We start from the raw sequence: 25,985 nt of genomic DNA on the forward strand, positions 1-25,985 counted from the left end.
TCCGTGCCAGAGCACATTAAAACCATCATGCGTGACTGTTGGGAACACGCTCAAAACAGTTGGACATTGCGGTGGATCAAAGGTAAAAAATGATATAAATACTGTTGAGTTTTCTGGCACACATTGATTGTTTTGTGTGTGACCTCAATGTATCGTCACAAGCTGCAGGGTTTAATTTGGTTTTGTCTGTGTAGTTTTTTTTGACTCTCAAAGCTCTGGATCCCATTGACTGCCATTATATGACTCACAGACTGCAACGGTTTGAGTTAAAAAAAAATCTTCGTTTGTGTTCTACTGAAGAAACAAAGTCACCATTTTCATTTTTGGGTAAACTATCCCTTTAATAAGCAATTTAAGTCAAGTGAGTGAATGAGTACATTAAGAAGTAAATAAGTAATTGATTTATTGTAAATAAGGCAACAAAATGAATAAATGAACAAATAAATAAATGAGTAAACGATTAAATGAATCCACAAATGAGCATGGCTCTTAAATCACCTGCTGTTGTTTATAACTTTAAAAGCTCGCAACTGTTGTTTGCTCACTTGGCATGACTCTGAGTAACAGACCTCATGACCCAATTACCCAAGTTTAACCGCACAACTCTGAACAGCTCGGAGATACAGAGGTATCTTCAGATCTTAGATCACACTCTAACCTTCACGGATATACAGCTGTAATGAGTTTGACTGGAGGACTGTTTGAATACGTGCGGTTGCTGAAGGTAGATCTGTGGTTTCACTCAGTCATATTGAAAGCCCTCAGAGACTCACCTCTTTAATTTGGTCCGCTGTGGCTGGATGAGTTTGACACGTTTAATTAATTAATGCCGTTACACGTCACTTAGCATGCACGTTAAGAGGTCAGATATGAAAGCGCAGCTCATGCTGTATAAGTTTCAGATATTTTTGTGCAAAGCTGGTTCACTCAATACTACTAAAAGGCCTTTTACATTTTTCTTTTAATATTCATATCATATCAGCTATTATACATTTTTTATGAATTAGTGACCTGAGGTAAAATCACGTATCAGTGATGAAACTCTGAACTCAGATGTGGGGTTAAACCATATTTTGGACCTAACACAAAGACTATTAAACATGACCAGACATGCTGTGACTAAAATAACTAGCCAATACATACTGCTAACTGTTCTTTCACCAAAATGTTCTCCAGATCACACACACACTCAGACACACGGGACTTAAAATTGTGTCCATGCCAAACCAGAACCATGGAGCGTATAGTAATTGTGATTCAAGACCTGTTTGCTGTTTAGACCCTTTTTAATGGATTTTACAGTATTTACCTGCAACTTTACTGTCCTAACCAGATGTGTGAAGTAACTATTCCATCCTCACTGAAAGCAAAGTAAATGTTAAAAAAGTTGTCGTTTTAGTTTTAGTTAATAATAACAACACTGAAAGTCACAACCCATAATAACTTTTCAAGTTATTAAAATTTTGAATGTTTTTATTGTGCATGAGGATTTTTAGATATCAACTAATCATATTTATTTTTGGAAGGAGCTGCCAAGGACATCATAAAGAAATGAAAGAGTTTTTTTTTTCTCTAACCGGCTGTGATGGTCAGCAGCATGTTTCTGCCACTGAATTTCGATTTTTTTATCTCACAATTCTGACTTTTTATTTTGCAATTGTGAGTTTACATCTTGCAATTGGGCAAAATGTTTTTGACTTTTTTGAAACTATATACTTTTAAGACCACAGAAAACTATAGTAAATGGGAACTGTTTAAAGATGGAAAAAAGTCTCTTTTTGTGCAATGTTCAGTTGACATTTGCTGCTGGTTAGGACACAGATAATTCCTGACATTTTGACCTCATTCTTGAAAAACAAGTAGAACGAATTTCAATTTGAGTCATTTGTAAAACTGTAAAACTTTGTTCTGATTTTACATTTTTTCTCAGAATTGTGAAATATAAACTTACATTTGCGAGTTATAAAGTCAGAATTGTGAGACATTGTTATGGAAGCCAGTTTCCACCACTGAAAAAAAAATTAAAAAGGTAATTGTGACTTTACATCTCGCAGTTGTGACTTTTTTCTCAGAATTGTGTGATACAAACTTGCAATTTTGACTTTTTTTCTCAGAATTGCCTGATACAAACTCACAATTTTGACTTTTTTTCTTTAAAGTAGTAAGAATTGCGTGATATAAACTTGCAATTTATAAAGTCAGAATTGCGAGACAATGTTATGGAAGCCAGTTGCCGTGACTAAATAAAAAATAGAAAAGGTAATTGCAACTTTTTATCTCACAATTCTGACTTTTTTTTCTCACAATTGTGAGTTTACATCTTGCAATTCTGACTTTTTTTCACAATTGTGATATAAACTTGCAGTTGTGAGTTATAAAGTCAGAATTGTGAGACATAAATTCACAATTTTAAGAAATCAACTCGCAATTCTATGAACTAAAGTCAGAATTGCAAGATATAAATGTACAATTTACAACTTTTTTTCTCAGAATTGTGAGTGTATATCTCTGAATTGTGACTTTTTTCTCTCAATTGTGAGAAAAAAAAAACTATTTTTAACATGAAATAAAAGCAAGCCAATGACAGAATGTCTCTTTTTGTGCAATGTTCAGTTGACATTTGCAGCTGGTTAGGACACAGGTAATTACTGACATTTTGGCCTCATTCTTGAAAAACAATTTTGTAAAACTTTGTTCTGATTTAGTATTTTTATGACAAATGCAATAGTTTCCAGAGCTATTTGAATGAGGCTCATTGTGCAAAATGGTTCCAAAACCCAAAACTAAACTAGAAAGACATGCTTTTTTATACTAGGCACTCAAGCTGAAACTAAACCGAAAGGACCGCAACTTCTAGGTGAAGATGTTTCAAGTTTTTCTGATCGAGCAATTTGCCATTCACTGACAGTGTTCAAAGGTGATCTGTGAAGTTCTTTCGGGTCGTACTTCTTAATTAACCGCCGTTCCTCCTGCATTCTTGGCATGATCAAAAGATCTCTGCCGGCAGAACAGGAAGATACGTTCGATTAAAATGAGCCCTGCAAGTATATTAATAGCTAAGTCTGTTAGCACTCTCAAGGGAAATGCTGAGATCCAGCTCTTATGAATTCATCCAGACACCAGGAAGACTACAAAAATAAGTGTCTGACTTTTAGACTTATTTTCCTCACCCTTGCCTGCTGCGGCCTGGAAGAGTAAACTGGATTGACTCTAAGTGTGCGAATTACCTGACAAAAGCGAGAGGCAGCTCTGCTATTTTGTCTGTTGAGGATAAGTGGAAAAATTGCTAGGAATTACACCTAGGGAGTGGACATCCCTCTCTTGCTCACTTGGCCTCTTTTTACCTCGCTTTCTTGTTCATTAAGGTGATTGACACTGGAACTGGAGAGGGTCAATAGGTGCTGGTGTGCAAAGGAGAAAGGAAAGAGATCTCTTTGCAATTTCTGTTTTGTCTGTTTTCTCTCTCTTCATCTCTGTCTTACATGCTTCTTTCACAGCACAATCACAGCACATCGTTCTCTTTCTCAATACTTCAGTCAATCGAACAGAAAGCTGTAAATCATGACTGCTTTAAAAATTAAATGCGTTAGAGCTGTGTGTTTTCAAAGATGTTCCAGATGAAGAGAGGAGTGTATCAGTGTAATCCCACAAGATGGTGTAGCCTAGTGGTAAAATATCTGGGTTTGTAACTAAAATCACTACCGTTCAAAAATGTACTTGTGGTCGGTAAGGTTTTTAAATGTTTTTGAAAGTCTCTCATGCCAAGGCTGCGTTTAAACGATCAAAAATATGTTAGGAAGTAGTAAAATAGTGAAATAATTTTAATGTAGAATAAAAAAAACAAACCAAACAAAAAATACTGACCTCAGACTTTTGGTAGTGTAGGATCTAATTCGAAGTTCATCCATTAACGGGGTAGTTCACCCAAAAATCAAAATTACCCCATGATTTACTTACCCTCAAGCCATTCTAGGTGTACTGTATATAACTTTCTTCTTTTAGACTAATACAATCAGAGTTATATTTTTTTTTTTAAAAAGTCCTGGCTCTTCCTGTAATGGCAGTGAATGGCTGTTGAGATTTTGAAACCCAAAAAAGTACATCTATCCACCATAAAAGTGAATTTTGAACACTGCAAAAAATGCTTTCCTTGTGTAGTTTTTTTGTGTTTTTTGCAGCCAAAATATCTAAAAAATTATTTTTAGACAAGTAAAAAATATTGTCTTGTTTTCAGAAAAAACAAGTCAAACTTAAGTGTGTTTTTGCTTGAAACAAGCAAAATAATCTGCCAATGGGGTAAGTAAAATAATCTTGTTTTCTGTTTGAAATAAGATTTTTTTGCTTACCCCATTGGCCGATTATTTTGCTTGTTCTAATCTAAGCAAAAACCTCACTTAATTTTGACTTGTTTTTTCTAAAAACAAGAAAATAATTTTTACTTGTCTAGAAAATCCTTCTTGATTTAAGAATTTTTAGATATTTTGGATGGAAACAGGACAAAAAGAAAAGCATTTTTTTGCAGTGTGCAGTTGGTAAGGTTTTTAAATGTTTTTGAATGTCTCTCAAGGTTTAAACGATCAAAAATATGTTAGGAAGTAGTAAAATAGTGAAATAATTTTAATGTAGAATAAAAAAAACAAACCAAACAAAAAATACTGACCTCAGACTTTTGGTAGTGTAGGATCTAATTCGAAGTTCATCCATTAAAGGGGTAGTTCACCCAAAAATCAAAATTACCCCATGATTTACTTACCCTCAAGCCATTCTAGGTGTACTGTATATAACTTTCTTCTTTTAGACTAATACAATCAGAGTTATATTAAAAAAAAAAAAAGTCCTGGCTCTTCCTGTAATGGCAGTGAATGGCTGTTGACATTTTGAAACCCAAAAAAGTGCATCTATCCATCATAAAAGTGAATTTTGAACACTGCAAAAAATGCTTTCCTTATGTAGTTTTTTTGTGTTTTTTGCAGCCAAAATATCTAAAAATTATTTTTAGACAAGTAAAAAATATTGTCTTCTTTTCAGAAAAAACAAGTCAAAATTAAGTGTGTTTTTGCTTGAAACAAGCAAAATAATCTGCCAATGGGGTAAGTAAAATAATCTTGTTTTCTGTTTGAAATAAGATTTTTTTGCTTACCCCATTGGCAGATTATTTTGCTTGTTCTAATCTAAGCAAAAAACTCACTTAATTTTGACTTGTTTTTTCTAAAAACAAGAAAATAATTTTTACTTGTCTAGAAAATCCTTCTTGATTTAAGAATTTTTAGATATTTTGGATGGAAACAGGACAAAAAATCAAAGTAAGAAAAACATTTTTTTTGCAGTGTGCAGTTGGTAAGGTTTTTAAATGTTTTTGAATGTCTCTCATGTCAAGGTTTAAACGATCAAAAATATGTTAGGAAGTAGTAAAATAGTGAAATAATTTTAATGTAGAATAAAAAAAACAAACCAAACAAAAAATACTGACCTCAGACTTTTGGTAGTGTAGGATCTAATTTGAAGTTCATCCATTAACGGGGTAGTTCACCCAAAAATCAAAATTACCCCATGATTTACTTACCCTCAAGCCATTCTAGGTGTACTGTATATAACTTTCTTCTTTTAGACTAATACAATCAGAGTTATATTTAAAAAAAAAAAAAAGTCCTGGCTCTTCCTGTAATGGCAGTGAATGGCTGTTGAGATTTTGAAACCCCAAAAAAGTACATCTATCCATCATAAAAGTGAATTTTGAACACTGCAAAAAATGCTTTCCTTACGTAGTTTTTTTTTTGTCTTTTGCAGCCAAAATATCTAAAAATTATTTTTAGACGAGTAAAAAATATTGTCTTGTTTTCAGAAAAAACAAGTCAAATTAACTGCGTTTTTGCTTGAAACAAGCAAAATAATCTGCCAATGGGGTAAGAAAAATAATGTTGTTTTCTGTTTGAAATAAGGTTTATTTTTCTTACCCTATTGGCAGATTATTTAGCTTGTTTGCTTGTATTTTCCAACATGACTTTGTCTTCTGCAGAACACAAAAGAAGATATCCGAAGAACTTTGAGGTCAAAACAACATTAAACTTTAATTGTATGGACAAAAACAAGAAAGACACATAACTTGTTAAAATTTTCTGAGAAGAAAGTCAGGTGTGCAATCACATGAGAACATTTTTCATCATTTTTGGATGAACTGTCCGTTTAAGATCTAAATCAGAAACAGCAACTACAGTCAGACACTGATGTTTTAACCCTTCCATTCTGGGTGATGAGATAAACATGTTTACCCTTGCTGCTCCACATTGATTTAGATATTCATAAAGTGATGTCTGAGTTCTTTGACTCCGAGGAATGAAGGAGGAGAGACGGAAAGAGGAAGAGAGAGGCTGCTGGGGTTCATCTGTTTATTTCATGGTGTCTTATCACTTCCTGTTCAATTACAGATCCAGAGATTAAGAGTGACAGATGATCAGAATAACATGCGCCTCCAATCCAAATATTATATGTAGTCATATGCATGTGTGTGGCTTCTGCTCATGCATGAACATGGGCTTGTTTTTGAATCATCCAGTCCTCTCTCTCTTTCTCTCTCTCTTGCATGTATATGATGCTGCTGGGGTTCCTCTGTCAGTTCCTGATGATGTAAATCTTTCATGACTTGTCTCTCATTCTCACTTCCTCCCTCACGCTCATCCTGTTCTTTTCCTTTCATCCGCTGTTTCTCGTGTCCTTTCTTCTCTCCCCGCTCTCCTCTGCTCTTCATTTGCCCTGGCACATCAGCTTCCTCCCTGAAACTTCATCACTCACTTTGTGCTTCGCCCTTGTTCGTGTTTGTAAAGTTTTCAGGTGAAAATGGGTGGGAGAAGAAGCGAGAAGAAAATCGCGGATGAGATTTCTTTAATATCTCGGTTGTTCCTCCTGTGCATTAATGAGAGCAAACTTTTGCTTAAAGCAGAGTTAAATTTTTCACACTATTTCGTTGCCCGAGACTAAATTTGCAGGTTGTAAAAGATTTATTTCGTCGTAAGGCAAAATCTGTTGTTTTGGATCACATAATTGGCTGATAAATTGCCTTTGCGATGAATCTTAGCTGGCAATGGCACAGATTTTGGTTCACATTCCTCCTACGACACCCGTCTAATGAATAACCAATTGGAGCACAGAAATTGACGTGTGTGTAATCACAAACACAATGTGCAGGTTTTTGTATGCACTGAATACCTGAATAACTTTATTCACTATACAAAATTGTGCAGTGTAAAACAGCAGACTGATGGGAATGTATCCCTTTATACAACTCCCGGAAAAGTTTTGCATGGTAATAGATATGACAATGTTAATTAGATCTGCTGCGCTGCTGCTGCTGAATTGCTGCTGCTGTTGGTTATTGCTGTAGTTGTAGATTATTGGTGCTTCAAGCAAGTACAGAACTTGATACTGCCAAAGCATATGGCGATACGGTGCTGTGAGTATTTAAGACATACTGCTGCTGCACAAATGACATAAAATAACCCGTAGCAGATCTATACAGGTGGAGCTGGGGAAGGGGAAGGATTTCAGAGGAAATGCTGCGAAATGCCCAAGTGAATGCTACCAGCCATTTAAATGAACCAATCAGCTTGTGCCAATTTGTATAACTCTGTGATTTCATCAGTTACGTTAACAACCCATCAGCCTGCATCATGCCAAGAAGTTTGTTTGTTGTACAGGAATATTTTGTTTCCAAAAAATTAAATTCTGTCATCTTTTATTCAACTTTATGTCATTTCAAAACTATATGAGTTCCCTACACTACATTCTAAGAAACATCTGCAAAAAGAAAATCCAATGTACTGTGACAATAAGAAGGAATTTTTTGTATTTTTCACAGCTGGTTGAATCATGCCACTTTTTTTAGGGTTGAAGGAAATGTCCGTAAACTTAATGGAAAATGTAATGGGAATTTTCTGCCAAAACATTTTCTATGGATATTTTCTTACAGTACGGTGTGTCAAAACAGTCTATTTGCACTAGGGAAAAAATGGCATTGAACAATTTTCACTAAGAAATTGCTAGTGAATTTTTTTACAGTTACAAAAAAGTAACACATAGTATTAAAGGGAACCCTGGGTAGTAAAATGTGTATGGTTTAATATAACATAAATTATGTCTGTTACTGAAATATGCAGTAGAAAACCCATGAAAGATTTACTTTATTTTTAAAAACTCCACATCGTTTTATACATATTTTGGACTATGGGGTGACATTAAATGATTGCACTTGGTGAGCTACTGGTGCTACCTGTTGCTATTTTTACCGCAACACAACTCAAAATAAAATACTGATACGATGTGTGGCTTTTGGTTGTAATTTTCAGTCAAGGGGCAACAAGAGAAGCAATGTAAGTCTTCACTGCTTTCCTAGTGATAAGAAGAGAAGAAAAGAAAGGGAAGATGCCTATGGACAAATAAAACTTCCTAAAGACCTGCGTTTTTGTTCTCTTCACTTCAGCCTTGATGTCTTTGAGGCTTTTAGTAGACCACCGCTACCGAAAGAGCTAATAAATGGCAGAGACAAGCAACACTAGATGCCTTCCTTTTAGACTCCTTGTGGCGAAAAATCGGTGGTAGACATTTGGCTTAAGCTCTTTCAGTAGCTGTGGTCATTGTATCTTTTATTTCCGGTAAAAATAGCAATTGGTAGCGCCAGTAGCTCACCGAGCGCAACCATTTCACGTTATCGAAATAATAGCATTGGTTTAAAACAGTGTGGATTTGGGTGGATGATGGGTTTTCTACTACATTTTTTAGCAAGATACATCATTTACATTATATTAAGCCGTACTTCTTAACACCTGGGGTTCTCTTTTAAACATTACATTTTGAAGTAGAAATACTGAAAGATTTTTTTTACAATAGTACTTCAATCATTTTCCTTCATCTTTAAAATAAAAATAAAAAAATCACAGTGCTACTTTTATTACTTTTTATTTCAGAGTTATTTTAGGACATCCAGTTAAACTAAATGAAAATGAGAAATGTTGACTTGGCGCTTTTTTTTCTTTTTTTTTAGTTTCAGAAAACTATAATAACCCTGCCTCTGATGGGCTAAAAGAATCATTAAAGAGCCAGAATCATTAATTGCAATCAGAATCAAAACCAGAATCATTCAATTCCCTTCCTAATTACTGTTGTGTCCTTGAGCAAGAGGCTCGTTTTATTCTAGAGGACAGGGGACAGGATTGGAAAACCCATATTGTGTCGAAGCATGTGTGCTACCACTAGGTCAGAGCGTCCTGTTCAGATATTTTTACACAAAACTAGATTAAAAATGCATGTAATGAAGTCATGTGACAACAATGTAGCACAGTTTGTTTAGTTGGAATGTTTATTATTTCATAATGTGTACTGTTTCACTTGCTGTTTCTTGAGTTTTGGCAGTGTCATGCATTTTGGCAGTGTGACTGCTCCTGCGACACCCGTCTAATGTAAAACCAATTAAAGCACAGCAGTTGCTGAGGTTGTCGTGTGACACAGAGAGCAACAGAGACAGTGAGAAAAAGAGACGTTCACTTAAATGCAAATGCTAGCTTGCATATAGGCTTGCAGCATGACAGGATGATGGGCTAATGATAAAGATACCTTCTGAAGAATAACTCTCTCGTATGTTATGTTGTATATATGAGCTGTTTATATGCTCTACCTGCTGTCAGTAGTGTTTTTATGAATACCTTTATTCAGAAAGGATGCATCGAAGAATATTAAAGAATCAGGGAAAAAAATACAACACAGATTTCATATAAATATTAAGCCAAATGATAAAAATAACGTTTCCTGAGCACCAAATCAGCATATCAGAGTGATTTCTGAATGTTCATGTGACACTGAAGAATGATGTAATGATGCTGAAAATTCAGTTTTGCCATCATAGGAATAAATTACATAAATCTTACCAGCACAAAACTTTTGAACAAGTGTATATGTAGAGCAAAAGTCGGAGATCTCAATAAGAACTGAAATATTTCTCATCAAATTATCTAAGGTAACTCAATTTAGAGACAAAAATCCTTAGGACAACATTTTTTGGTATCTGAGATAGATTCTTTGTTTATCTTTGTGTGTGTTTACTCTCATTTGTCTAGTCTGCACCTCATTTTGTAGGTTTAAGTGAAAATAGGAAGCCAGTAAGTGTGGTGTTTCCATTAAGGGCAGGTCAAGGGTCGGCAAATTCCCATAATTACATGTCGCAGGATGATAAAATCATGGCAGGTGTGACAGAGGGGCCAAGAACAGCTTTTTGGGGGGGCTTAAAGTTTGAGGATATATTAGGTATTTTGGTGAGAGGATTGATTTTTTCTGATTTGTTTTTTTTGTCTTTCTCTGCTCTCTGTGACCCGATGAGCAGTAAACAAGAGGAATCGTGGTTCCCTTGGTAAGACACTCTAATGAACTCTAAAAGCTTGTAATCTTCACTTTCTTTCGTTCTCTTCCCCTCTTCTTCTGTCTCCTTGCTCTGATGACATCAGATGATCATCTGCTTTGAAATTTTGAATTATGAAGTGAACATTCGTCCTCTTGGCATTTCCCGTTCTGATTGCCCAGAAGATGAGACACGGGCTATGTTCAGATTCATGGGCTGCAGGAAGCATTTTGAACAGGTTGGATGGAGAACAATGACGAGAAGTAATTATAGGTCTTGGTTTCAGGAGAAAAGTTGTGAGCCAACGCAAGTACTGCAGCTCACTAAAAAAAAAAAAAAAAAAAAACTAATGGAGCACAACAGAATAGGATCGCAAACATATACATTTTACTGAAATAATTTTTTGTTATACATTAAAAGAATAGTTTACGCAAAAATAAAAATTCTGTCATTAATTACTCACCCTCATGTCGTTCCAAACCCGTAAGACCTTCGTTCATCTTTGGAACACAAATAAAGATATTTTGGATAAAATCCAAGAGCTTTCTAGCCCTGCATAGACAGCCACACAACTGACACGTTCAAAACCCAGACAGGTGGTAAGGACATTGTTATATTAAATAGTCCATGTGACATCAGTGGTTCAACCGCAATTTTATGAAGCTAGTTATTCAACACTTTCTTCTCTTTCATGTCAGTCTTCGATGTGCATTCACGACAGCACCACGACACAAGTATTGCATGGACTATTTAATGTAACAATGTCCTTACTACCTTTCTGGGCCTTGAACGTGCCAGTTGCGTTGATGTCTACGCAGGGTCAGAAAGTTCTCAGATTTACTAAAAAATATCTTAATTTGTGTGCCGAAGACGAACAAAGATCTTACAGATTTGGAACGACATGAGGGTGAGTAATTAATGACAGAATTTGCATTTTTATGTGAACTATCCCTTTAAATGTGAGTTTTGAATTCTACATGCACACAGAGAAAAAAAGAGGCCAGAATTCCTGTGACTAGCTGTTCTACCCCAGAAGGTACAATTTTGACCCCTTATTTTTCTGTGTGTATAACACAAATATTATTTCTGTGAATAATGGATTAAATTTGTTTTTGTTTTTTAATCTAAAGTAGTGTAAAGCCCAATAATTGATTAAACAAATAAATAATTAAAAGATTATTTAACAAAACAATTGTTAGTTGCAGCCCCAAAGTTAATAAATAATATATGAAATCAAGTAATTTTCACAAAATACATGTATATTTAAAGTACTTTCATTCCCTTAATGATGAATGTTCCAGCAGTTTTGTTTTGCTTTGTTTTCAGTTAATTTATTTAATTTATACCAAGAGTTAAGATTAAAAGAATAAAGCATTTTTTTAAATGAAAAATAAAAATATTAATATTGAGTACAGTGTAGCAAACTATCGTCAGAAATGTTTATAATTTTATAATGTGTTCTTTTCATATATATATATATATATATATATTTATAGTATTCAGTGTATACACAGTTACTGTTTATCTTTTATGTACAGTATAGCGTATCTCTTAATTTCTTCATTTTTCTCCAATTGTTTTGCCTTTAGTATATTAAATGTGACCCTGGACCACAAAGCCAGTCTTAAGTAGCATGGATATATTTGTAGCAGTAGCCAAAAATACATTGTATGGGTCAAAATGATAGATTTTCTGCCAAAATTCAGTAGGATATTAAGTAAAAATCATGTTCCATGAAGATATTTTGTAAATTTCCTACAGTAAATATATCTAAACAATTTTTGATTAGTAATATGCATTGCTAAGAACTTACTTTTGACAGCTTTAATGGCAATTTTCTCAATATTTAGATTTCTTTGCTCCCTCAGATTTATATTTTCAAATAGTTGTGTCTATGACAGATATTGTCCTATCCCCACAAACTATATATCAATGCCAAGCTTTCTTAATCAGCTCAGTTTTAAAGAATTGCCCCATATGACTGGTTTTGTGTTTCAGGGTCACATTTATGCATGCATGTTAGTGCTACAAAATAACCTACATGCCCAAGTTCTTGTCTGATCATTTGAAATGATTCTGCAGGACAATGGGAAATCCTACAGCTCAACCCACACACACAGCATGATATATAGTTTCACGCTGATTAATATGCGCACACATTGACCAATCACAGCTGAGAGTCCTGAGAAAAATAATTTCCTTGCTCCCTCTTTCTCGTCTGCTCTCACCCATGCTGTCTTCCTCTGTGTGTGTGTGTGTGTAATCTCTCTTGTACTGTGTGTTTAGATGGATTTGTTAGAGGCTTAAGATAATGGATTCTCCTCAGAGACAAATTTAATATCTCCACATGTCGTAATCTCACTCACTACTCATGTAGACAGACACTGGATTAAGATTATTACTTCCGATCTCACCGAATGACCCCTATCCTCGTGTGTGGACTCTGCGTGTCCCAGTGGCTATGCTCCACGTCGTTTTACGGGCGTCTCGATATGCTCAAGGCGGCTAATCTCTGCGCTTGATGAAAACCAAGCCGTGGAAGACAACGCCATGTCAACACCATGTCAAACACCATTCTGACTTGAGTGCATGAGGCTGTATAAGCAGCTGACAGCAACATTACCTCAGAAGCATGACACACTGTCTTTTCCCCTTAGTGCAAATCCTCCTTTTCATTTGCGGCGTTCTTCAGGCTACTGTACTTCTGAGCTCACTCTGAAAAATAACATGCAGCTATAATCAGCGTTTCCCGAAGCACAATATGAGAATAGATAGACTCGCACAATTATACTGTCAGCAGAGGTGAGGGATGTGAGCCGGAGTGGGATTCTTTTTTTTTTTTTTGATCATATTTAATGTGTTTATGTTAATTGTTTGCCGTTCAGCATGATATTGCAATTCGCACAGTCCGATTTAGACACGTACAGTTGTTTGTTGGTTCCGGAACAATGTTCCTATCGATCGATCACTGCCATTTCAACCCCTAAAACCAGAGAGCGCTGACTGGTTGAAGTTTTTTTCTCATATGCATGCATATTAGCTTATATTAATAACTAGATAGATAATGACAGATGGCATTGGCTTGACAAAGCCTTGTCTGAAAGTTCAAAATAACCTTGAAAATCTTTAAGTTAGAAGGTAGTCGGAGTAGTCAGAGAATTAAATGTTGCTAATATGATTAAATGTGATGTTAACATGTTTTAGCACATTGCTAGCATGATTTAATACATTGTTGCCATGTTTTAGTAAGCTGCTAACATGTTTTATCACATTGCTAGCATGATTTAACATTTTAATAGCTACTACCCAGTCAGCAAATTTCCTCTGGGCCAGATCTGGCCCATACAGTACCAACAGCTAAAGTGTGGCCCAGATAAGTTTTGGTTCCCCGGCCCAAAACTGGTCCACATCTTTTTACCCAGAACCGAACCAAAACAGTTCCATAACCCAACCTAAAATGAGCCAAATCATGAAAACAGATGTGGCTGATATATGGATCTCATATGTGACCCTGGACCACAAAACCAGTCATAAGGTTAAATTTGACAAAACTGAGGTGTATACAACATATGAAAGCTCAATAAAAAAGCTTTCTGTTGAGGTATGGTTTGTTAGGACAGGACAATATTTGGCCCGAGATACATCTATTTGAAAATCTGGAATCTGAGGGTGCAAAAAAATCAAAATACTGAGAAAATCACCTTTAAAGTTGTCCAAATTAAGTTCTTAACAATGCATATTACTAATCAAAAATTACATTTTGATATATTTATAGTAGGATTTTTACAAAAAAATGTTCATGGAACATGATCTTTACTTAATTTCCTAATGATTTTTGGCATAAAATAAAAATCTATAATTTTGACCCATACTATGTATATTTGTCTATTACTACAAATATACCCCAGCGACTTAAGACTGGTTTTGTGGTCCAGGGTCACATATGGTATTCTTATATGGCTGAGTTCTGTAAGGGCTATGGCCCGTACATGGACCACATGTGGCTGATAGATCAAAAGCCATAATTTAACCATATTTATGCCACACCTATTATTTATTTAAAATACCAATTACACAGTAAATCTTAAACACATCTTAAACACAAAATTGATTCACAGACTTTTTTAATGTAATAAAATTTTAATAACAGAAGTACAATACAGAACATAACAAAATGTGGTGTAAATGTCAAATGAATGAGTAAATAAATGTACAATAATGGATACTTTTAGTAAGTCTCACCAGCCTTTTTTTCACAGTCTGTCAGGAAAAAGGAGAGATAAAAGATTATTAGCATATCATAATTAGTATTAGATATTATTTGAATATTAAAACAAGCCATAACATGAGTGCTCGCTGGAGGTAAAGGTAATCCTGTTTTATTAGCATTTTCCATGGTAGCAAAACTAATTGAGATTACGTGAGACAAGAGAGATTTGTTAGTTTTTAATTTACGTTATAACTAGTAGAAAGGAGAAAGGGATGACAGCATTCATGCGCTCTCCGCTTGTAACGTTACTTACAGCGGGCTGTCACGCCACATCAAAGAGCGTCAAAAAGGCATTTATCGTTAAAATTTTCTGATATGTGACCCTGGACCACAAAACCAGTCATAAGGTTAAATTTTACAAAACTGAGATATATACATAATATGAAAGCTCAATAAATAAGCTTTCTGTTGATATATGGTTTGTTATGATGGGACAATATTTGGCCGCGATACATCTATTTGAAAATCTGGAATCTGAGGGTGCAAAAAAATCAAAATACTGAGAAAATCACATTTAAAGTTGTCCAAATTAAGTTCTTAACAATGCATATTACTAATCAAAAATTACATTTTGATATATTTATAGTAGGAATTTTACAAAAAATCTTCATGGAACATGATCTTTACTTAATTTCCTAATAATTTTTGGCATAAAAGAAAAATCAATAATTTTGACCCATACTATGTATTTTTGGCTATTGCTACAAATATACCCCAGCGACTTAAGACTGGTTTTGTGGTCCAGGGTCACATATAATAGACATAATTTTAAAGATGAGACTTATCGAACATAACAAAACCCAAGTCTTATCGTGATTACTGGACAGGAGGTATGTATAGTGAAGTTTTATTCATGCATATGAATTCAGCACATGATCGTGGTCAAAGCGAAACTGTGTTTGTTCGGTACACATACCTAAGCACACAATTTTTTTTCTGTACGAATAAGCGTACCATTACATCCCTAGAAAACATTTAAAACACCAAAACTGCACTTACCTGAATAAGAGTGTGTCTGGGCAAAGGCTGTTGTAAAGAGGGAGCAGAGCGGGAAATAACGGACATATATTTTCACATTTGCAGTAATCCACCAGTAGGAATACAGGAAGAATGAATGACTGGGCTGACATGTGGACTGCCATGAACCAGCCACACATGACTATAGCAGGTTATGTGTGTTTTTCCAAGTAAAAACCAAGTGTTAACCATAAGTTAACATATTTCAGGATGTGCCATGGCCTAGCCAAATATGGCTCTCATTTGTGTACTGTCATCTGGGCCATATACCTTAATACAAAAAGTCACCCAAATGAAAATTCCCTCCAATTCTAAAGCCATGGCAAAACATATATGGTACAAGTTTGGCCCATATGTGCTCAGCCATGCCATACCTAGGCCAAACGTGACAGCTTTCAGCCACATTTGGCCCAAACGTTCTTGCTATCTGGGATGTCGCTAACATTTATTTGCACATTTGTAGCATAATTTAGCATGTTGCTAGCATGTTTTGGCTAGTTGCTGGTGTGTTAACTAGGCATTTTAACACATTTCTAGTATGTTTCTAACCTGTTTAGCACATTTCGAGCATGATTCTAACCTGTTTTAGCACATTTCTAGCATGATTTAACACATTGCAAATGTTTTAACATGTTGTTAGCATGTTTTAGCAAAATATTTTAATATTTTAACACATTGCTAGCATTATTTAACACATTATTGCCATGTTTTAGAAAGCTGCTAGCATATTTTAACTAGCTAATGATTATTGCATGATTTAGCATGTAGTTAGCAAGTTTTAGCAAGTCGTTAGTATGTTCAACAAGCATTTTAACATGTTTTATCACATTGCTAGCATGTTTAGTGAGTTCCTAGCATGATTTATCATGTTGCTAGCTTGGTTTAACATTCTGCTAGCATGTTTTGTAACATTTTAACATGTTGCTAACATGCATTAGCACATTTTGCATGATTTAGCATGTTTCTACCGTATTTTAACATAATAGTTTAGCACATTGCTAGTATGATTTAACACAGTTGTCATGTTTTAGAAAGTTGCTAGCATGTTTTAACTTATTGCTAGCATGTTTAACACATTTCTAGCATTTTTGCATGTTGTTAGCATGTTTTAACAAAATATTTTAACATTTTAGCACATTGCTAGCATATTTCACAAAAGAATGATTCGTTGATGAATCAGACTACACTCTACTGTATACAGTTTGGGTTGTAGCATAATTTAGCATCGTTTGTTTTTAGCATGTTTTAACAAAATATTTTAACATTTTAGCACATTGCTAGCATTTTTCACAAAAGAATGATTCGTTGATGAATCAGACTACACTCTACTGTATACAGTTTGGGTTGTAGCATAATTTAGCATCGTTTGTTTTTAGCATGTTTTAACAAAACATTTGAACAATTTAGCACGTTGCTAGCATCCCTGCTGAAAAAAACAGCATATGCTGGTTAGGTATGTTTTGGTGCTGGGATGCTGGTTTTAGCTGGTATATGCTGGTCCTTTGCTGGTTTATGCTGGTCCCTTGCTGGTTTTTGCTGGTTTATGCTGGTCATGTTGCTGGTTAATGCTGGTCCTTTGCTGGTTTATGCTGGTCCTTGACCAGCAACATGACCAGCATAAACCAGCAAGGGACCAGCATAAACCAGCAAGGGACCAGCATAAACCAGCAAAGGACCAGCATAAACCAGCTAAAACCAGCATCCCAGCACCAAAACATACCTAACCAGCATATGCTGGTTTTTTCAGCAGGGATGTTTCTAACATGATTTAACACACGGTTTAATTGCAATGCTTTACTAAGTTGCTAGCATGTTTTAACTTATTGTTAGCATGACGTAGTATGTACAGGTAGCTATCATGTTTCAGTCGCCAGTATGTTTTATCACATTGCTAGCATGTTTAGTGAGTTGCTAGCATGGTTTAACACGTTGCTAACATGTTTTATCAAGCTACTAACATTTTAACAATGCTAACATGTATAAACATATTTTTTTAGCATGATTTAGCAAGTTTCTACCATGTTTTAACATGTTGTTAGCCTGATTTAGTATGTTTCTATGTTTCACCAAGTTGCTAGTATGTTTTAAAAAGGCATTTTAGCACATTGCTAGTATGTTACATGATATAACACATTGCTAACATGTTTTAGCATGTTTTTGCCATTTTTTAGTAAGTTGCTACCATGTTTTAACTTGTTGCTATCATGATTTACCAGTAACAACCCTGCTGAAAAAAACAGCTAATTCCAGCCTAGGCTGGTTGGCTGGTCTTAGCTGGTTTAAGCTAGAAGTGGCTGGTTTTAGCTGGTCTCCCAGGCTGGTCAGGCTGGTTTTAGCTGGTGGTTTCCCAGCCTGACCAGCTAAGACCAGGCTGGTTGACCAGCTAAGACCAGGCTGGTTGACCAGCTAAAACCAGCCAACCAGCCTAGGCTGGTTTTAGCTGTTTTTTTTTTCACCAGGGAAGCGTTTTAACATGTTTTTTTCACATTGCTATCTTCTCTTACGAAAATTAACCATGTTTTTTTTTTTGGTAATTTATTACCATTTGTATAACCACAGTTTTACTACAAATACTATGGTTAAACTATGGTTAGTGTAGCAAAGCCACAGTTAATTTGTGATTACTGTGGTTTAACTATTGTATTTTAGTTTTATTTGTTGTAAAACATGCTAAAGCATTTATATACTGCATACATCAGTATAGTTCAAATCTGGAAACTGTTTAACACCAGATGCATCCAAGTTTTGCTTAACGTAGTTGGTACTAGAGACAAATTCAAAATGTGCCAGTCTATGCAAATCACGTTTCATGCTGGGTAATAAGATCCAAACCTAAGGTGTCACTGTTTAACACATGCTGGCTACATTTAGAGTCCATACACAACTACTATTCTCAAAAAGAGCTTCGTTTTTAGACTTTCAGAAATAGCACTCCTATATCTTGTTCTTCTTCTTATTGACTTTTCCTGTCCAATTTCATTCACTCACTCCGTTCTTCTGCATTTCATTTTCACTCGCCGTTTTCTGCTAGGATTTTTGTGCTTTGTTTGTCATCTTTTTGAATGATGAGATACAGCGCAATGAATGCATAAATTACATACATTCCTACTGAGATTACAAAAGTTGGAGCATCTATCACATCTGAGTTCGGAGAATGCATTACACCTTTCCAGTCACTGATCAAAGATCAGATCAAAGCTAGTGTGTGTGTGTTTGCATCTGTGTGCCAGTTTATCTATCACGGTAGGATTCTTAAAGGAGTCATTCTCATAAAAGGAAATTCTGTCATTATTTACTCATTCAGTCTTTTATTTCATGGCATTAAAAGAGCATAATATAACAAATGGAGTTTTCGAACATTAAAAAGGATACAAAAGTACACTGTAAAAAAAGATTTTTAGAAGTTGCAAATACTATTTTAGGTTTTTTACTTCTAAATTTCACTTTTAATCCAGTGTGCTTTTTTGTAATTGTAAAAATTTACCAGCAATTTCAGAGTGAAAATGGTTTTTACACAATTATTTCCTCAGTGAACCATAGAAGTCTCATAAAAAGTGTAACTGTAATAGTTATGCTAATAATCTCTGTGACTCATGTTATATTTCAAGTCTTATGAAGCCTTGTGAGTGAGAAATTGAATAACATTTTGTTGGTCATATTTCATAGATAATTTTCTCCCACATTTAGTTGTTAATGCAAGAATCAATGTGACCGAATCACTGAATCAGTGATTTGAACTCAAGAACTGATTCATGCATAAATTGCACAAACTGGACAAACTGATTCCTTGAAAAGATCGGACTCAAAAGAATGATTCGTTCATGAATCAGACTTCACTAGTTCTACTGTATACAGTTGTGGTTATTAATATTTATGTAGAATCCATGATATTTTTACTTGCAACAATATTTGATGAATAGACAGTTTGAACAGCATTTATTTTGTAAAATTATAAATTACTGTCAGTTTTTATTAAATTAATGCAGTCTTGTCATCATAGAAATTAATTAGATTTTATGTTATTTACATGTTGTTGTTCATAGATATTTTTTCCTTCATTTAGTTAATGCAAGAATCAATGTGACCGAATCTATGTGTCAGTGAGTTAGTCTCAAGAACTGATTCATTGAAAAGATCTGACTCAAAATAATGATTCGTTAATGAATCAAACATCCCTAGGTCTCTAATGAATATGCTAAGGAATATAACGCATTAGTTATATAGAATGATTTTATACATTGCAGAAGTCATAATCAGTGTGACCGAATCATTGAGTCAGTGAGTTAAACTTAAGAACTGATTCAATTAAAAGATATGACTCAAAATATTTGTTAATGAATCAGACTTTACTGATTCTACTGTATACAGTTGTGGTTCTTAATATTTTTGTGAAAACCATGATGCTTTTTTTTCAGAAATCTTTGATGAATAGAAAATTCGAACTGCATTTATTTGAAATAAAAATGTTTTGTAAAATTATAAATTACTGTCAGTTTAGTTAATGCATTTAGTTAATGCAAGAATCAATGTGACCAATCATTGAGTCAGTAAGTTAAACTTTAAAACTGATTCACTGAAAAGATCAGACTCAAAAGAACGATTTGTTAATGAATCAGAATTCAATGGTTCTACTGTATACAGTTGTGGTTCTTAACGTTTTTGTGAAAACCATGATAATTTTTTCAGGAATATTTGATGAATAGAAAGTTCAAACAGCATTTATTAGAAATAAAAGTCCTTTGTAAAATGACAAAAAACTGTCCATTTAGTTAATGCAATTAGTTAAAGGAGTAGTTCACTTTCAGAACAAAAATTTACAGATAATGTACTCACCCCCTTGTCATCGAAGAGGTTCATGTCTTTCTTTACTCAGTCATAAGGAAATTATGTTTTTTGAGGAAAACATTTCAGGATTTCTTTCCATATAATGGACTTCTATGGTGCCCCCAAGTTTGAACTTTCAAAATGCAGCTTCAAAGGGCTCTAAACGATTACAGCCAAGGAAAGAAAGGTCTTATCTAGCAAAACGATCGGTTATTTTCTAAAAAAAAAAAAAAAAAAAAATACAATTTCTATACTTTTTAACCTCAAATGCTTGTCTAGCTCTGTGTGTACTCTGTGTAGAGATTAAAAAGTACATAAACTGTAAATGTTTTTAGAAAATAACCCACCGTTTCGCTAGATAAGACCCTTCTTCCTCGGCTGGGATCATTTAGAGCCCTTTGAAGCTGCATTTAAACTGCATTTTGGAAGTTCAAACTCAGGGGCACCATAGAAGTCCATTATATGGAGAGATATCCTGAAATGTTTTCCTCAAAAAACATAATTTCTTTATGACTGAAGAAAGAAAGACATGAACATATTAGATGACAAACGGGGTGAGTGCATTATCTGTACATTTTTGTTCTGAAAGTGAACTACTCCTTTAATGCAAGAATGCAGAGCGACCGAATCATTGAGTCAGTGAGTTAAACTCAAGAACTGGTTCATCAAAAATATCTGATTAAAAAAAAAAGATTCATTTATGAATCAGACATTGCTAGCTCTCTAATGAATCCACTGAGACATGTAGAATGATTTTATACATCACTGAAGTTATATGTGCAACTCTTGTATTGCTTTTGCATCCTTTTTGCGAATGGAAGCTCCAGTCCCAATTCACTGTAATTGCACGGAATGACATGAGGACGAGTAAATGACATAATTTTCATTTTTGGGTGAACTATTCCTTTAAAGATGCAATCACATGTCATTTTCGCCACTCACCCATCTTTCCCCATCTCCCGCTCTTTCTTTCCCTCCTCTATCATCTGTCAACCACGGATAGTCATTTGACTTTCTTCTGCATGTATTATTTTTCAGAGAACAAAATGATTCGGAGACAGGATAAAAAGAAGAAAGAAAAAAACTTAGCACCTCATCACAAAACCTTATCTCCCCCATGATGCTCAGTCTATTAACCTGATTGATTGTGCCAATAATCAGCCGTCTCTCTTTTTTTTTTTTTTTACCATTTTTTTCCCTTTCTCCATCTCAGACGTTATTGCCCCAGCTGAATTGGTTGCCCCGGTGATAGTGATTGCACCTAAGAACACATCAGTGGTTGCCGGGGCGAGTGAGGCGACTCTTGAGTGCGTCGCTAATGCGAGGTGGGTTGCCCTCGACGACAGTGACTCACTGACAGGATTCCTGTATAACTTCACAGATTTTGTCATTGTTACATTGTTTTTATTATCCATTACATTGGTGATATCATTTAGTGTCAATCATTTAGAACTGTGATTATATATCAGTCATTTTACATTTTCTTGCTGTAAAACTTTGATTCATTTATGCACTTGTTTCAACTTAAACTTGTTTCAGATACAAAGATATGTGACCCTGGACCACAAAACCAGTCATTTTTGGAAATTGAGATGTATACATCACCAGAAAGCTGAATAAATAAGCTTTTCATTGATATATGGTGTATGTTTGTTAGGATAGGGCAATATTTAGCAACTTTTTGAAAATCTGGAATCTGAGGGTGCAAAAAAATCTAAATGTTGAGAAAATCGCCATTAAAGTTGTGCAAATAAAGTTCTTACCAATGCATATTACTAATCAAAAATTAAGTTTATATGTATTTAGGTAGGAAATTTATGAAATATCTTCATGGAACATGATCTTTAATTAATATCCTAATGATTTTTGGTATAAATGAAAAATCGATAATTTTGACCCAAACAATGTATTTTTGGCTATTGCTAAAAATATACCCGTGCTACTTAAGACTGGTTTTGTGGTCCAGAGTCACATATGTAGATGCATATACAGTAAATCTGGCTGAGCATTTTATTTTAAAACCACTGACTCCATAAAATAGCAGTTTCTTTCCTGTATTGACATATTTCCTATTGAATTGTAGGTGTTATTTATACTTCATATTAATATTTAAAGACTTTTTATTTGCCTATAGCCTTTTGCCTACATCACAGCGATGATCTCCATGTGCCACATACTAAATTGTTTAAGGTTGTTATTCTAGAGCTGTTTTTCTAGAGCTTGTTATTTATTGGATTGGACAAAAATATAACAATAATGTGTATAATATAATTTGTAATATAATTGGAGTTATATTAAAAAATGTCCTGGGAATTCTAATGGCAGTGAATGGGTGTTGAGATTTTGAAGTCCAATAAAATGCATCCATCCATTATAAAAAGTACTCCACAGGGTGGATTAATAAAGATGCATTTGTGTAAAATAAATATCCATATTTAAAACTTTATAAACCGTAATCTCTAGCTTCCGCTTGTGTTCACAAAAAAGTAGCGCTCTAGCAGATGATGCAGAATGTAAGCAAACGCGGTGACAAATGTGGAAGCACGGTGGAGAGATAAAAACAAAGCACCGGTCACAAATTAGAAGTATAAAACAAAGATTTTCAAAAAAATATGTTGGATGATTGCAATATAAGTCGAGAAGACTGGTTTTCCTTTCCTTTGTCATCTGCAGGAAAGCCTCTCTCTTATGAACTTGCAGACAACATTTACTGAAAGCTAGAGGTTACGGTTTATAAAGTTTAAAATATAGATATTTTTTCTACACAAATGAAGTAATTCGCTTCACAAGGTCTTTACTAACCCCCCGAAGCCATGTGGAGTACTTTAATGATGGATGTGTGCACTTTTTTTTTGCTTCAAAATCTCAACGGCCATTCACTGCCATTATAAAGCTTGGAAGAGCCAGGAAGTTTTGTAATATAACTCCGAATGCATTCGTCTGAATGAGTCATATACACCTAGGTTCGCTTGAGGGTGAGTAAATCATGAGGAAATTTTCATTTTTGAGTGAACTATCTCTTTAAAATTGGTCTTCACTTGAATTTAGCGGTCTAGTCAACTTTTTAATTTGGGGTGCCCACATACTTTTGACTTTCTAACATATTTAACACGTAACTAATTGCTGTGCTCTGTATAACTCTTGGCTTGAGTATTAATTTCAGTATGGCAATTAATGTGCTGTTTTGTGTGTGTGTGTGTGTGTGTGTGTGTGTGTGTGTGTGTGTGTGTGTGTGTGTGCGAGCAGATCTTTTGATAGGCTGCAGGTGTTCTGGAAGCGTAATGGAGTGAGACTAACAGCAGGAGTGGACTCGTTTGGTCGCAGGCTGGTCATCAGTAACCCCACCTCAGCGGACGTGGGTCTGTACGTGTGCGAGGCTGCGCTCAGAAACAGCAGTCAAAAGGGTACAGAGGCCAAAGCGTACCTCTCTGTGCTGGGTAAGATGATTGTTGTTCCCTTTATGCTACTATACATGTAGGTTTGGACAGATTTTTAAGTACTATTTTATTGAAATGCCCTAAAGAGCAAGAATTTGACAGATGGATTTGAATTCAAGCATATCGTTGAATGAAAAACAGCTGTCAGCTCAGTTTTTGTCTTGTAAAATACAAAGTCAGTCAACTTCCTTGGCCATATTTTAATGCCCCATGGGCAGTCTTTTTTCATCAATGTGTAGATATGGAAAGGAAAGGAAAGGAAAGGAAAGGAAAGGAAAGGAAAGGAAAGGAAAGGAAAGGAAAGGAAAGGAGGTGAAGTGAGGCCAAGTATGGTGACCCATACTAGGAATTTGTGCTCTGCATTTAACCCGTCCAAGTGCACACACACAGTAGTGAACACACACACACACACACCGTGAACACACACCCGGAGCCATTGCTGCGGCGCCCGGGGAGCAGTTGGGGGTACGGTGCCTTGCTCAAGGGACTCACCTCAGTCGTGGTATTGAGGGTGAAGAGAGTGCTGGTTATTCACCTTCCCCCCGCCTACAATCCCTGCCGGACCTGAGACTCGAACCCGCAACCTTTGGGTTACAAGTCCGACTCTCTAACCATTAGGCCACGGCTGCCCCCTATATGCCAATTCAGTATTAAAATTCAAAAAAACATCATCAAATTGAATTAAATGAAAAACCGAAAATGGAAACTATATTGTTCAGTGATAACTAGCGTCCACACCAATGGACAAAAATGCTTTGTTTGTTTTAAGCACACTGTTGCAGTCGTGTTTTCACAGCTCACGCTTTTAATGAATAGTTCACCCAAAAATGAAAATTAGCCCATTATTTACTCATCCTCTAGGCATCCCAGGTGTATATGACTTCCTTCTTTCAGACCAATCCAATTGAAGTTTTATTAAAAATTATCCTGGCATGTTCATCAGTCCAAAACAAGTCCAATAAAGTGCATCCATCCATAATAAAACATGCCTCACATGGCTCCAGAGGGTGAATAAAGGCCTCCTGTAGTGTATCGATATGTTTTTGTAAGAAAAATATCCATATTTAATATGTAATCATCACTTTAATCTAGCTTGCGCCAACTTAGTTGTATACAGAAGCATCTCCGGGCAGATGATGTAATACGGCGGCATTGCACATGCAATACTCAAAAGTGATGTACGCGAATGCACCGTGGAGAAAAACTAAACGAAAACAAAACAACAGTCACAAATTAGAAGTTCAAAATGAGGATTTGTAAAGAAAATGTTGGAGGATTTTGATATAAGCCAAGAGGACACTGGTTTTCAAAGTTTCAGTCAGGAAACTTTGCTTCCTTTGCACCCGTAAACAAACGTTTGGTTTGCAAGAGACTCACAGACGCATGCGTAAATTTTAAATATGGATATTTTTCCTACAAAAACGCATCAATTCGCTACAGGAGGCCTTTATTCACCCCCCTGGAGCTATGTGAGGCACTTTTTATTATGGATGGATGCACTTTATTGGACTTGTTTTAGACTGATGAAGAGAAACACTCGCCTATTTCAATTCTAAAGCTTGGAAGTGCCAGGATAATTTTTAATATAACTCCGATTGGATTTGTCTGAAAGAAGGAAGTCATATACATCTAGGATGCCTGGAGGATGAGTAAATAATGGGCTAATTTCCATTTTCGGGTGAATCTCTTTACATTCAAATGGATTTTGATTGGCTGTCAGTGGGTCTTATTCACTTTATTATCAACTGTGTAGATTATTTATATATCAATACACAGAACTTCTCATAAATAATTTCCATCCTATTCACAACACATGTATGTGCACATGAATTCTTAACCTCGTTCTAATATTAATAAATTTTGAGTATTCTAAATGAGTGACCACGTCCACAAGGTTAGTAATTTGCATAAAACGTCCAAACCATCTTTATATAGGGGATTTTTGCACAGCCCTTTTTCTTTGCGGCCTTTCGGCGCTCTCAAAAAATACACTCTTGCTCATGCACTCATGCACAACAAGATCCTTAAAACAATGTATGTGTAAATTTCAGTTGTT

The 25,985-nt window shown here is 35.2% G+C and overlaps 1 protein-coding gene across 1 annotated transcript in view; it reads left to right on the plus strand.

Annotated features, from left to right (window-relative positions):
• Positions 1-25,985, plus strand: part of sdk1b (sidekick cell adhesion molecule 1b) — a 191,093-nt gene that overhangs the window by 45,893 nt on the left and 119,215 nt on the right. The window contains exons 7-10 of the mRNA XM_073842664.1: positions 10,367-10,393; positions 15,817-15,819; positions 21,706-21,817; positions 23,739-23,929. Of these exons, the coding sequence (XP_073698765.1) occupies positions 10,367-10,393; positions 15,817-15,819; positions 21,706-21,817; positions 23,739-23,929 (333 nt within the window). The remainder of the gene's footprint in view (positions 1-10,366; positions 10,394-15,816; positions 15,820-21,705; positions 21,818-23,738; positions 23,930-25,985) is intronic.

The sequence above is a fragment of the Garra rufa genome, chromosome 6, assembly GCF_049309525.1.
Source record: "Garra rufa chromosome 6, GarRuf1.0, whole genome shotgun sequence".
NCBI lineage: Eukaryota > Metazoa > Chordata > Actinopteri > Cypriniformes > Cyprinidae > Garra > Garra rufa.